Source organism: Copidosoma floridanum, unplaced genomic scaffold (genome assembly GCF_036245765.1).
Source record: "Copidosoma floridanum isolate Cflo_tuat_1 unplaced genomic scaffold, Cflo_Japanese_pri ptg000004l, whole genome shotgun sequence".
In the NCBI taxonomy this organism is placed as follows: domain Eukaryota; kingdom Metazoa; phylum Arthropoda; class Insecta; order Hymenoptera; family Encyrtidae; genus Copidosoma; species Copidosoma floridanum.
The window spans coordinates 2,120,295-2,133,620 of record NW_028321881.1 but is presented as its reverse complement, the minus strand read 5'-3'; the positions used below and the strand labels follow the sequence as shown (position 1 = coordinate 2,133,620).

Sequence of the window (13,326 nt, the reverse complement as noted above, 5' to 3'; positions counted from 1 at the left end):
AAATAAAAAAAATTGCGGCCAAGTGAGCGCACTGGGTCGTTGGGGATTAGCCGCTTGAGATTTTGGTAATTAATTAAAAGTGCGGCCAAGTAAGTGCTTTGGGTCGTTAAGGATTAGCCAATTGAGATTTTTCTTAAAAATTAATAAAATAAAAGTGCGGCCAAGTAAGCGCACTGGGTCGTTGGGGATTAGCCGCTTGAGATTTTGGTAATTAATAAAAAGTGCGGCCAAGTAAGTGCTTTGGGTCGTTGGGGATTAGCCACTCGAGATTTTTCTTATTAATAAATAGAATAAAAGTGCGGCCAAGTAAGCGCACTGGGTCGTTGGGGATTAGCCGCTTGGGATTTTGGTAATTGATAAATAAAATAAAAGTGCGGCCAAGTAAGCGCACTAGGTCGTTGGGGATTAGCCGCTTGAGATTTTGGTAATAAATAAAAAGTGCGGCCAAGTAAGTGCTTTGGGTCATTGGGGATTAGCCACTCGAGATTTTTTTTATTAATAAATAAAATAAAAGTGCGGCTAAAATAGCGCACTGGGTCGTTGGGGATTAGCCGCTTCGGATTTTGGTACTTAATAAATAAAAAAAAACTGTTGCCAAGTAAGCGAACTAGGTCGTTGGGAATTAGCCGCTTAAGATTTTTCTTATTAATTAATGAATCAAAAGTGCGGCCAAGTAAGCGCACTGGGTCGTTGGGGATTAGCCACTTGAGATTTTTCTTATTAATTAATAAAATAAAAGTGCGGCCAAGTAAGCGCACTGGGTCGTTGGGAATTAGCCGCTTGAGATTTTGGTAATTAATAAATGAAATAAAAGTGCGGCCAAGTAAGGGCACTGGGTCGTTGGGGATTAGCCACTTGAAATTTTCCTTATCAATAATAAAATAAAAGTGCGGCCAAGTAAGCGCACTGGGTCGTTGGGGATTAGCTGCTTGAGATATTTTTTACCAAAAAATAAAAAAAAGTGCGGCTAAGTAAGCGCACTGGGTCGTTGGGGATTAGCCGCTTAAGATTTTTCTTATTAATGAATAAAATAAAAGTACGGCCAAGTTAGTGCACTAGGTTGTTGAGGATTAGCCGCTTGGGATTTTGGTAATTAATAAATAAAGAAAAGTGCGGCCAAGTAAGCGCACTGGGTCGTTGGGAATCAGCCGCTTGAGTTTTTTCTTAACAATGAATAAAAAAAAGGGCGGCCAAGTAAGCGCACTGGGTCGTTGGGGATTAGCCGCTTGAGATTTTGGTAATTAATTACAAGTGCGGCCAAGTAAGTGCTTTGGGTCGTTGGGGATTAGCCACTCGAGATTTTTCTTATTAATTAATAAAATAAAAGTGCGGCCAAGTAAGCGCACTGGGTCGTTGGGGATTAGTCGCTTGAGATTTTGGTAATTAATAAAAAGTGCGGCCAAGTAAGTGCTTTGGGTCGTTGGGGATTAGCCACTCGAGATTTTTCTTATTAATTAATAAAATAAAAGTGCGGCCAAGTAAGCGCACTGGGTCGTTGGGGATTAGCCGCTTGGGATATTAGTAATTAATAAATAAAATAAAAGTGCGGCTAAGTAAGCGCACTAGGTCGTTGGGGATTAGCCGCTTGAGATTTTGGTAATAAATAAAAAAAGCGGCCAAGTAAGTGCTTCGGGTCGTTGGGGATTAGCCACTCGAGATTTTTCTTATTAATAAATAAAATAAAAGTGCGGCCAAGTAAGCGCACTGGGTCGTTGGGGATTAGCCGCTTGAGATTTTTCTTATCAATAAATAAAATAAAAGTGTGGATAAGTTAGCGCACTGGGTCGTTGGGGATTAGCCGCTTGGGATTTTGGTAATTAATAAATAAAATGAATGTGAGGCCAAGTTAGCGCACTAAATTGTTAGGGATTAGCCGCTTGGGATTTTGGTAATTAATTAAAAGTGCTGCTAAGTAAGTGCTTTGGATCGTTAGGGATAAGTCACTCGAGATTTTTCTTATTAATAAATAAAATAAAAGTGCGGCCAAGTTAGCGCACTGGGTCGTAGGATATTAGCCGCTTGAGATTTTGGTAATTAATAAAAAGTGCGGCCAAGTAAGTGCTTTGGGTCGTTAGGGATTAGCCGCTCAAGATTTTTCTTATTAATTAATAAAATAAAAGTGCGGCCAAGTGAGCGCACTCGGTCGTTGGGGATTAGCCGCTTGGAATTTTGGTAATTAATAAATAAGAAAGAGTGTGGCCAAGTAAGCGCATTAAGTGAATGAAGATTAGCCGCTTGAGATTTTTCTTAACAAAAAATAAAAAAATTGCGGCCAAGTGAGCGCACTGGGTCGTTGGGGATTAGCCGCTTGAGATTTTGGTAATTAATGAAAAGTGCAGCCAAGTAAGTGCACTGGGTCGTTGGGGATTAGCCGCTTAAGATTTTTCTTATCAATGAATAAAATAAAAGTACGGCCAAGTTAGTGCACTGGGTCGTTGGGAATTAGCCGCTTGGGATTTTGGTAATTAATAAATAAAATAAAAGTGCGGCCAAGTAAGGGCACTGGGTCGTTGGGGATTAGCCACTTGAAATTTTCCTTATCAATAATAAAATAAAAGTGCGGCCAAGTAAGCGCACTGGGTCGTTGGGGATTAGCCGCTTGAGATTTTTCTTATTAATTAATAAAATAAAAGTGCGGCCAAGTAAGCGCACTGGGTCGTTGGGGATTAGCCACTTAAGATTTTTCTTATTAATTAATAAAATAAAAGTGCGGCCAAGTAAGCGCACTGGGTCGTTGGGGATTAGCCGCTTGAGATTTTGGTAATAAATAAAAAGTGCGGCCAAGTAAGTGCTTTGGGTCGTTGGGGATTAGCCACTCGAGATTTTTCTTATTAATTAATAAAATAAAAGTGCGGCTAAGTAAGCGCACTGGGTCGTTGGGGATAAGCCGCTTGAGATTTTGGTAATAAATAAAAAGTGCGGCCAAGTAAGTGCTTTGGGTCGTTGGGGATTAGCCACTCGAGATTTTTTTTATTAATTAATAAAATAAAAGTGCGGCCAAGTAAGCGCACTGGGTCGTTAGGGATTAGCCGCTTGAGATTTTGGTAATTGAATATTTTGCTTTGATTCGCTCGATCGGCAAAATGTGGGCTAATCAAGCCTCGAATCAGTTTGCAAATTCTATTTAATTTGTAGGTCGTGAATCGACCTCTATGGAAATTGGAGAAAAATTATTATTCTACTTATTTTCTTTCACACCAAAAATAACAACCAAGTCTCTTTAATCACCAAGATATTGGATTTATTCAAAACAAAAACGAAATTCGTACAATGAATATGATCGCTGCCGCTAGAAATTAACCGCGTCACGATAACAATTTAATTGACGGAGTTGAAAGAAATTTGAACTAAAACAAATGAAGGAATTTTCTTTGGAACTGTAGACTCAAGTTGATTTATTTGACGAGCTTGAAGTCTCAAACTAAAAGACAAATCGATACTTAGCAAAACTCAAGTAGATTGGACTGAGGCTGGCGAACTCGAACGAGGCGAGGCAAAATGGCTGCAAAAGGCCTTGCAATCTGCCAGCTGAAGGCTGAGGAGGTGCTCTGACTCCGGCGTAACTTAGCCTAAGTGAAAACTCGCTCAGGCCCGCTGCTAACCGAGGAGTGGGGAGAGAGGTGAGCTCGAGAGGAGCTCGAGCTCTCGTTTCGAAGAGGCGCCGAGAGCGGGGCCCCGCACACAGCCATACAATGCGTACAACATACTTGAAATCTATGAAGGCATAAGTAAATTAGGCTTGTGCGTTCGCGTAGGTCCCCCTCCAGACACCCCGACTACAACAAAAGCGTCCGCGTCGTCGCGAGTATCGCATGCCCCCGTCCAAACCACCACAAACAAAGTTAACACGAACATTTCAGCCCGCCTTGACGAAATGTCGTCAAAAATTATTTAATAAAACGAGATAGGAAAGCCTGATGTCGGATGAGAATCTACCAAAGCTGACCCTAAACTACTTGGTTGTCAAGTAGTATTACATTTTAGATAACAAAACATATTGAAATAAGTTTAATAACATTGAACAAAGTAAATCTAATCTACTCGCGGAAGCTAATTTTCAATTAAATTCACAATAGTTAATGTAAATCATAATTATAGGCAAAATTAAATTGTCAGATCATTAATTAACAAAATCAACTGAAACTTCACTAAATTTTATGAGTCTCCACGCATTTGTCAAGTTCTGGCTCGCTAAGTAACTTGATGACCTTGGCGATGGGTCGCACGAACGATGATTCGGCTGTTTTGATGGTAACCACTCGTACGAGCCCATCAGCTCCAGGATGAGTGGCAGTGACCAATCCCAAAGGCCACTTTGTAGGAGGAGTGAGCTCGTCCTTGATGAGGACGACATCACCCTGAACAATATTAGGTTGAGGCTTCAACCACTTGTTTCGTCGTAGGTGTTGATGTAGCACCTCTCTACGCCAGTTGGCCCAAAAGGAGTTACGCATGTCAGTTAGCAACTTCCAGCGATCTGTCTGTGGGGAGAATTGTTGCCCCTCATCGTAAGGCTCGGGATGAGACAGCAAAGCAGAGCCGACGAGAAAATGGGCGGGTGTAAGAGCGAGATCACCAGAGGCTTCGCTGCTCAAGGGGCACAGTGGCCTGGAGTTGAGGCATGCTTCGACTTTGCTGCACAACGTAGTCAGCTCCTCGAACGTCAACTTTGAATCTCCAACCACACGAATGAGATGATACTTTACGCTGCGTACAGCAGCTTCCCATAAACCTCCCATGTGAGGGGCGCGTGGCGGAATAAAGGACCAGTCTGTACCTTGACGCGCTATAGTATCAATGACAGTGACAAGAAACTCCGATGAACTATGAAACATCCGTCTTAGTTCGGACGCAGCTCCTCTAAAGTTGGTGGCGTTTTCGGAATACAGAACAGCACAGACTCCACGACGAGCACAAAACCGTGAGTATGCTGCAAGAAACGAGGCAGACGTTAGGTCGGATACTACCTCCACGTGCATGGCACGTGAAACCAAACAAACAAAAATGGCAATGTAGCCCTTGGTTGATTTTGCTCCACGACCCCTTGAGAATAGGATCGGAAATGGCCCAGCGTAATCGACGCCTGTATGTGTGAAGGGCCGCGCCGGAGTAATGCGAGCAGCTGGAAGTTGACCCAATTGTTGCTCGGAGCTTCTGGCAGCATGTCGCGTACAAATAACGCAACGGTGAAGCACTCCAGCGGCGACTCTTTGGTCTCTGGTGACCCACAGCGATCGGCGTAGATGTGACATCATCAATTGCACTCCTCCGTGCATAGTGAGTAAATGCGTCTCTTCCACTAAACGTCTGACGAATTGGCAGCCGCCTGGTAAAATGATTGGGTGCCTTTCGTTGTAAGGCAGTAAAGAATGGTCAAGTCGCCCTCCAACTCGAATAAGGCCTTGTTCATCCAGAAATGGGCTGAGTCGACGTAGAGCGCTGTGTTTTGTGAGAGGTTCACCAGCAGACAAACACATTTTTTCGGCTGGAAAGTGCTGCGCTTGAATGGCTCTGTAACAGTAAACTTTTCCCATACGGTACTCAGTTCCAAGCATCAAAATTTTCGCACGCTCAATGCACTTTTGTGCAGCACACGTACGCCAGCGGTAGCAGTAAGAGAGAATTCTAATTATTTTAGAAAATGCCGAAAACTTTTGTAACGTTGGCAAGCATTCAGGTGACACGACCTGCTTTGATTTTTCATGCTGCTGAGCTTGAATAGCAAAAACTTGGAGATGGGCTGGTGTTAGAGGCTCCGACGGAGTCAGAGACGGCCAGGCAGACTCGTCCTGTAACAGCCAACTCGGTCCATGCCACCACAAATCGAGCTTTGCCAGGACGGCAGGCGAGAAGCCTCGTGTCGCACCGTCTGCTGGGTTGTCAGCTGATCTGACATGATGCCATGTTGCTGAAGGAAGTTCAGTGAGAATCTCACTGGTTCTATTAGCCACAAATGTTGGCCAACGAGATGGATGGCTCTTCAACCATTCCAGGACAACCTTGGAATCGGTCCAGCAGTGAATACTGGCTGGTTGAATCGCTGAGCTGCTCAGAAGGTGCTTGGTGAGACGTACCAAAAGAGCGCAACCACACAACTCAAGCCTTGGGAGAGTTTGCACTTTGGTTGGAGCTAGCTTGGTCTTGGCAAGAAGAAGGCTTGCAGTCTGACCAGGTGTCACTGCGTAGAGTACGGCAGCATAGGCTCGCTTAGATGCATCCGCGAATCCATGCAAATGCCACACTTCTCTCTCTTTTCCTCCAAGCCAGCGTGGTATTCGTATGAGCGAGACTTCTTTCAGCTCATTACGAAAAAGCACCCAGCGTTGACTCAGTGCATCGGGCACTGAAGAGTCCCAGTCCAGATCGTTCAGCCAAAGATCCTGTAATATTATTTTGGCAATGATCATTATCGGAGCTAGCCATCCTAAAGGATCAAATAAACGAGCGATTTCGGACAAAATTGTGCGTTTCGTAAACTCATAGTTTACTCCAAGGTCTTTTACACTAAAAGTAAAGGCATCAATGCTGGGTAGCCACTTAAGACCTAAGGTGGATATTACCTCATCGAGTTTTAACTCAACTTCCTTGGCTGAAACTGACGACAAGCCTTGAAGAAGCCCATTGTCATTCGCGGCCCACTTGGCTAGCGTCATACCTGCCGATGCAAGAACTTGTATGAGTTGATCTCGACGTTCCCGTGCAGTTTCAACTGTATCAGCTCCAGCGAAGAAGTCGTCAACGTAGAGCTTTCTTTTCAGAATTTCGGCTGCATGAGGATGGGATTCCTCGTTGTCCTCTGCAAGCTTTTGCATGACCTTCAGGGCCAAGTACGGGGCTGATGAGGTGCCATAGGTGACTGTGATACACCTATAGTCACGAATGGGCTGATCGGTCGTTGGGCGCCACAGTACTCGCTGCCAGTCAGCATCGTCCGGATGTACCAATATCTGCCGAAACATCTTAACGACATCTGTGGTAAAAACAAACTTAGAAAAACGCCACTGTGTTAGCACTTGAAGCACATCGGCTTGAAGTTTGGGTCCCGGCAGCAGCATATCATTCAGAGAACGACCCTTTGAATCCCGTTGAGACGCATTAAATACGATGCGCACTTTGCTCGGGTTCTCAGGACGAATGACAGCATGATGTGGGAGATAGAAACTTGGTCGATCAAGTTTGTCGGGGGGGACGAGCTCCATGTGATGCATGTCAAGGTACTCCTGCATGAAAGTGCAGTAAGAGTTTGAAAGTTCGAGATTGTTACGTAAGCGTTTTTCAGAGCGTAATAGACAGGCAACGGCAATATCACGAGTGCTTACGAAGTCAGGATTGCTTCGAAGAGGCAATCTGACGATAAAACGACCATCTGGAGAGCGTGTATGTGTCTGAGCGAAATGCTCGTCACAGTATCGCTCGTCCTCGGTTAGCAGCGATCTGCGAGGCACCTCCTCGATTTCCCAAAATCTTTGAAGATTTTCAGAAAGCGACTGATCCGTGTACGTGTGAAAAGCTTGAACTAATGCTGTATTACAGCAGCAAGTTTGGCTTAACGTTGGGCCAGTTAAAATCCAACCAAAGACTGAATTTTGAGCTACTGGAGTGTCCTTAGGCCCTCTTATAAGGCCACTGAGCATTATTGACGAATAAGCATCAGCACCCAAGATACAGTCAATCTTGTGAGGCTCTGCAAAATCAGGATCAGCAAGATCAAGATCTTTAATGTGCGACCAATTCGATTGAATAATTTTGTTACTGGGTAGATACCGAGTAAGTTTGGGTAGAACCAAGGCGAATATACTCAACCTAAAATTCTCTAACTTCGGGGATACTAATTGTAACATGACCTCTTCGCGAGCCCTAGACGATTCCTCTGCACCTACGCCAACTACTTTAATATCAATTTGTTTACAAGTAAGGCTAAGTTCAGATACTACATGTCGCGCTATGAAAGAGCGTTCGGCGGCAGGGTCAATAAGAGCGCGGATTGAAAATAAATTTCCGTTGGGACCTTTAATACATATGCGCGCAGTCGCCAATAATACAGCATGATCCACACGAACGCTGTGAACGTTCACAACTCCCTGCTCATGCGAGTTAGATGCCGATTTCTCGTTAGAATCAGTATTTGCCGAAGAACGCCAATTGATTTGGTTGCTCTGTTGAGCTTTTCCGGTATTTTTCTCAAAATGCAACTTCGAGTGATGATTACCTTGGCAATAAAAACAACGATTTGGCGAAGGGCATTTGTCTGCGAAATGAGAAGTCTTTAAACAATTGAGACAAAGCTTTTCATTTTTACAATATTCAAGACGCTGAGCCAGAGACATAGATTTGAATTTCATACAACGACCTAGTATGTGATTTCCTTTACATAAAAGACAACCAGATAACTTATCTGTACTAACTTCGGATTGAGCAGTATGAACAGACACGCGTTTTGCTTGATTTTGCGGCATATGAGTAGACGATTGCTTATTACGCGAACTAGGTGTATCAGTGCCAGTATGGGCTTGTTCAAGCGCATGAACGCGACGTTCAATAAAACGCGTGAGATCGATATAAGTCGGAAATCCATCAGTAGCCTCTTGTGAAATTTCCCAGGATTCTCGTGAATTCAAGTCAAGTTTACGAATGACACAATGTACCACAAAATAATTTGTTTGATCAATTGGGCATCCAAGATCTTTAAGAGCGCGTACAGCTTCTTCCGCGCGATCCATTATCTCATTTAATTCATGTACATTTCGAGCTTTTACCGGCGGCAATTGAATAAGATTCTCAATGCTATTGAACAGTCGAATGCGTACATTATCATACCGGCGAATGAGTTTGTCCCAAGCAACTTGAAAATTCGCGTCGGTAATTTCAATGCCTTTTAGTCGTTGCGCAGCGGAGCCTTGTAACGCGCTCATTAAGTGTTGCAACTTTGCAACATTAGAAATGTTCGTCTTGTCTTTAACCAAGGAAGAGAATCGCTGCTTGAAGCTTTCCCACTCCTCCTGCTTTCCCGAAAAGGTGGGAAGCTGTAACGGAGGGAGGGAAGCTTGAACCTCTACTGTTGGATTTCCAGTAGGTTGAGGCATAGGGTGTGGAGGTGTATTCGTTTTTAGAGCCGCAATTTTACCGAGTATCAGCGATCTGGCTTCGGAATAAGCCATCTCAATCGAGGTATATACGTCCTTTTCAAAATAATCATCATCCACGATCTTATCCTCATAATCAATTAAATCATCATGACGACTAGTAAAAGTCTTCCAATAATTATCCAGGATACTTAATCGCGTCTCAAAATGATGAATCGTTTGGGATTCGGCTTTCACTTTACTAGTTGAATTTGTGTAGAAATTCTCTATGTTGGAACATAGTTTCAACTGAGCCTTAAGTATCTTTTCCATTTTGAAAGCAACGATTAAAAAATTAAAATAACCAAATCGAGCCCCAACTAAGATAAAACGTCCTTGATATTTACACTATATACAATATATACAGATGTGGCAAGCGACACAGCAATGATAATTTGGTCTTGGACTCGAGAGCAATAGATAAGAAGAGTGACTAATACAAACAATGTAACGCTAAACGCTTACCATGCGCGCAGTAGTAAGTACCTGCCCTCCCCGCACTCTTTACCTCCTAGGCCAAGGACAGTAAATTCAAGAGTAAGGCTGCGGGGCGATGAAGGAGAGCGTTGGTACGCTGACACCGTCGATCCCGTCTACGAGGCTACGAAGCTCCGCACAAAGAGAAGATTGATGACCGCGTGCTTGCTTGATGACTATAGGTCTCGTCTTCCTTCTACGCTTTTCGACGAACAAGGTGGTATGTTTGTTGACGTCGAATGGCCTTGAAATTGGAGAATAATAAGAATTTGTTTTTCAATTTCCAACCACGCTCTGCTACCAATGAATATTTTGCTTTGATTCGCTCGATCGGCAAAATGTGGGCTAATCAAGCCTCGAATCAGTTTGCAAATTCTATTTAATTTGTAGGTCGTGAATCGACCTCTATGGAAATTGGAGAAAAATTATTATTCTACTTATTTTCTTTCACACCAAAAACAACAACCAAGTCTCTTTAAATACCAAGATATTGGATTTATTCAAAACAAAAACGAAATTCGTACAATGAATATGATCGCTGCCGCTAGAAATTAACCGCGTCACGATAACAATTCAATTGACGGAGTTGAAAGAAATTTGAACTAAAACAAATGAAGGAATTTTCTTTGGAACTGTAGACTCAAGTCGATTTATTTGACGAGCTTGAAGTCTCAAACTAAAAGACAAATCGATACTTAGCAAAACTCAAGTAGATTGGACTGAGGCTGGCGAACTCGAACGAGGCGAGGCAAAATGGCTGCAAAAGGCCTTGCAATCTGCCAGCTGAAGGCTGAGGAGGTGCTCTGACTCCGGCGTAACTTAGCCTAAGTGAAAACTCGCTCAGGCCCGCTGCTAACCGAGGAGTGAGGAGAGAGGTGAGCTCGAGAGGAGCTCGAGCTCTCGTTTCGAAGAGGCGCCGAGAGCGGGGCCCCGCACACAGCCATACAATGCGTACAACATACTTGAAATCTATGAAGGCATAAGTAAATTAGGCTTGTGCGTTCGCGTAGGTCCCCCTCCAGACACCCCGACTACAACAAAAGCGTCCGCGTCGTCGCGAGTATCGCATGCCCCCGTCCAAACCACCACAAACAAAGTTAACACGAACAGGTAATTAATAAAAAGTGCGGCCAAGTAAGTGCTTTGGGTTGTTGGGGATTAGCCACTCAAGATTTTTCTTATTAATAAATAAAATAAAAGTGCGGCCAAGTAAGCGCACTGGGTCGTTGGGGATTAGCTGCTTGCGATCTTAGTAATTAATAAATAAAATAAAAGTGCGGCTAAGTAAGCGCACTAGGTCGTTGGGGATTAGCCGCTTGAGATTTTGGTAATAAATAAAATAAACGGCCAAGTAAGTGCTTCGGGTCGTTGGGGATTAGCCACTCGAGATTTTTTTTATTCATAAATAAAATAAAAGTGCGGCTAAGTTAGCGCACTGGGGCGTTGGGGATTAGCCGCTTAGAATTTTGGTAATTAATAAATAAAATAAAAGTGCATCCAAGTAAGCGCACTAGGTCGTTGGGGATTAGCTGCTTAAGATTTTTCTTATCAATGAATAAAATAAAAGTACGGCCAAGTTAGTGCACTGGGTTGTTGGGGATTAGCCGCTTGGGATTTTGATAATTAATAAATAAAGAAAAGTGCGGCCAAGTAAGCGCACTGGGTCGTTGGGAATCAGCCGCTTGAGATTTTTCTTAACAATGAATAAAAAAAAGGGCGGCCAAGTAAGCGCACTGGGTCGTTGGGGATTAGCCGCTTGAGATTTTGGTAATTAATTAAAAGTGCGGCCAAGTAAGTGCTTTGGGTCGTTGGGGATTAGCCACTCGAGATTTTTCTTATTAATTAATAAAATAAAAGTGCGGCCAAGTAAGCGCACTAGGTCGTTGAAGATTAGCCGCTTGAGATTTTGGTAATTAATAAAGAGTGCGGCTAAGTAAGTGCTTTGGGTTGTTGGGGATTAGCCGCTTAAGATTTTTTTTACCAATAAATAAAATAAAAGGTTGGCTAAGTAAGCGCACTGGGTCGTTGGGAATCAGCCGCTTGAGATTTTGGTAATAAATAAAAAGTGCGGCTAAGTAAGTGCTTTGGGTCGTTGGGGATTCGCCACTCGAGATTTTTTTTATTAATAAATAAAATAAAAGTGCGGCTAAGTTAGCGCACTGGGTCGTTGGGGATTAGCCGCTTGGGATTTTGGTAATTAATAAATAAAATAAAAGTGCGGCCAAGTAAGCGCACTAGGTCGTTGGGGATTAGCCGCTTAAGATTTTTCTTATTAATTAATGGAAAAAAAGTGCGGCCAAGTAAGCGCACTGGGTCGTTGGGAATCAGCCGCTTGAGTTTTTCCTTAACAATGAATAAAAAAAAGGGCGGCCAAGTAAGCGCACTGGGTCGTTGGGGATTAGCCGCTTGAGATTTTGGTAATTAATTACAAGTGCGGCCAAGTAAGTGCTTTGGGTCGTTGGGGATAAGCCACTCGAGATTTTTCTTATTAATTAATAAAATAAAAGTGCGGCCAAGTAAGCGCACTGGGTCGTTGGGGATTAGTCGCTTGAGATTTTGGTAATTAATAAAAAGTGCGGCCAAGTAAGTGCTTTGGGTCGTTGGGGATTAGCCACTCGAGATTTTTCTTATTAATTAATAAAATAAAAGTGCGGCCAAGTAAGCGCACTGGGTCGTTGGGGATTAGCCGCTTGGGATATTAGTAATTAATAAATAAAATAAAAGTGCGGCTAAGTAAGCGCACTAGGTCGTTGGGGATTAGCCGCTTGAGATTTTGGTAATAAATAAAAAAAGCGGCCAAGTAAGTGCTTCGGGTCGTTGGGGATTAGCCACTCGAGATTTTTCTTATTAATAAATAAAATAAAAGTGCGGCTAAGTAAGCGCACTGGGTCGTTGGGGATTAGCCGCTTGAGATTTTTCTTATCAATAAATAAAATAAAAGTGTGGATAAGTTAGCGCACTGGGTCGTTGGGGATTAGCCGCTTGGGATTTTGGTAATTAATAAATAAAATAAATGTGAGGCCAAGTTAGCGCACTGAATTGTTAGGGATTAGCCGCTTGGGATTTTGGTAATTAATTAAAAGTGCTGCTAAGTAAGTGCTTTGGATCGTTGGGGATAAGTCACTCGAGATTTTTCTTATTAATAAATAAAATAAAAGTGCGGCCAAGTGAGCGCACTGGGTCGTAGGATATTAGCCGCTTGAGATTTTGGTAATTAATAAAAAGTGTGGCCAAGTAAGTGCTTTGGGTCGTTAGGGATTAGCCGCTCAAGATTTTTCTTATCAATTAATAAAATAAAAGTGCGGCCAAGTGAGCGCACTCGGTCGTTGGGGATTAGCCGCTTGGAATTTTGGTAATTAATAAATAAGAAAGAGTGTGGCCAAGTAAGCGCATTAAGTGAATGAAGATTAGCCGCTTGAGATTTTTCTTAACAAAAAATAAAAAAATTGCGGCCAAGTGAGCGCACTGGGTCGTTGGGGATTAGCCGCTTGAGATTTTGGTAATTATTGAAAAGTGCAGCCAAGTAAGTGCACTGGGTCGTTGGGGCTAAGCCGCTTAAGATTTTTCTTATCAATGAATAAAATAAAAGTACGGCCAAGTTAGTGCACTGGGTCGTTGGGAATTAGCCGCTTGGGATTTTGGTAATTAATAAATAAAATAAAAGTGCGGCCAAGTAAGGGCACTGGGTCGTTGGGGATTAGCCACTTGAAATTTTCCTTATCAATAA

General features: G+C 43.0%; 1 protein-coding gene across 1 annotated transcript; it reads right to left on the bottom strand.

The window, feature by feature from the left end:
* Positions 1-4,148: 4,148 nt before the first annotated feature.
* Positions 4,149-7,841, bottom strand: LOC149375711 (uncharacterized). The gene has a single exon (XM_089598045.1). The coding sequence runs from the start codon at positions 7,839-7,841 to the stop codon at positions 4,149-4,151; it is 3,693 nt and encodes a 1,230-aa protein (XP_089454171.1).
* Between the last annotated feature and the right edge of the window lie 5,485 nt (positions 7,842-13,326).

What these genes read in the sequence shown, in the direction of transcription:
- LOC149375711 (XM_089598045.1), bottom strand. Translation starts at nt 7,841, where the DNA reads ATGTTACAATTAGTATCCCCGAAGTTAGAGAATTTTAGGTTGAGTATA.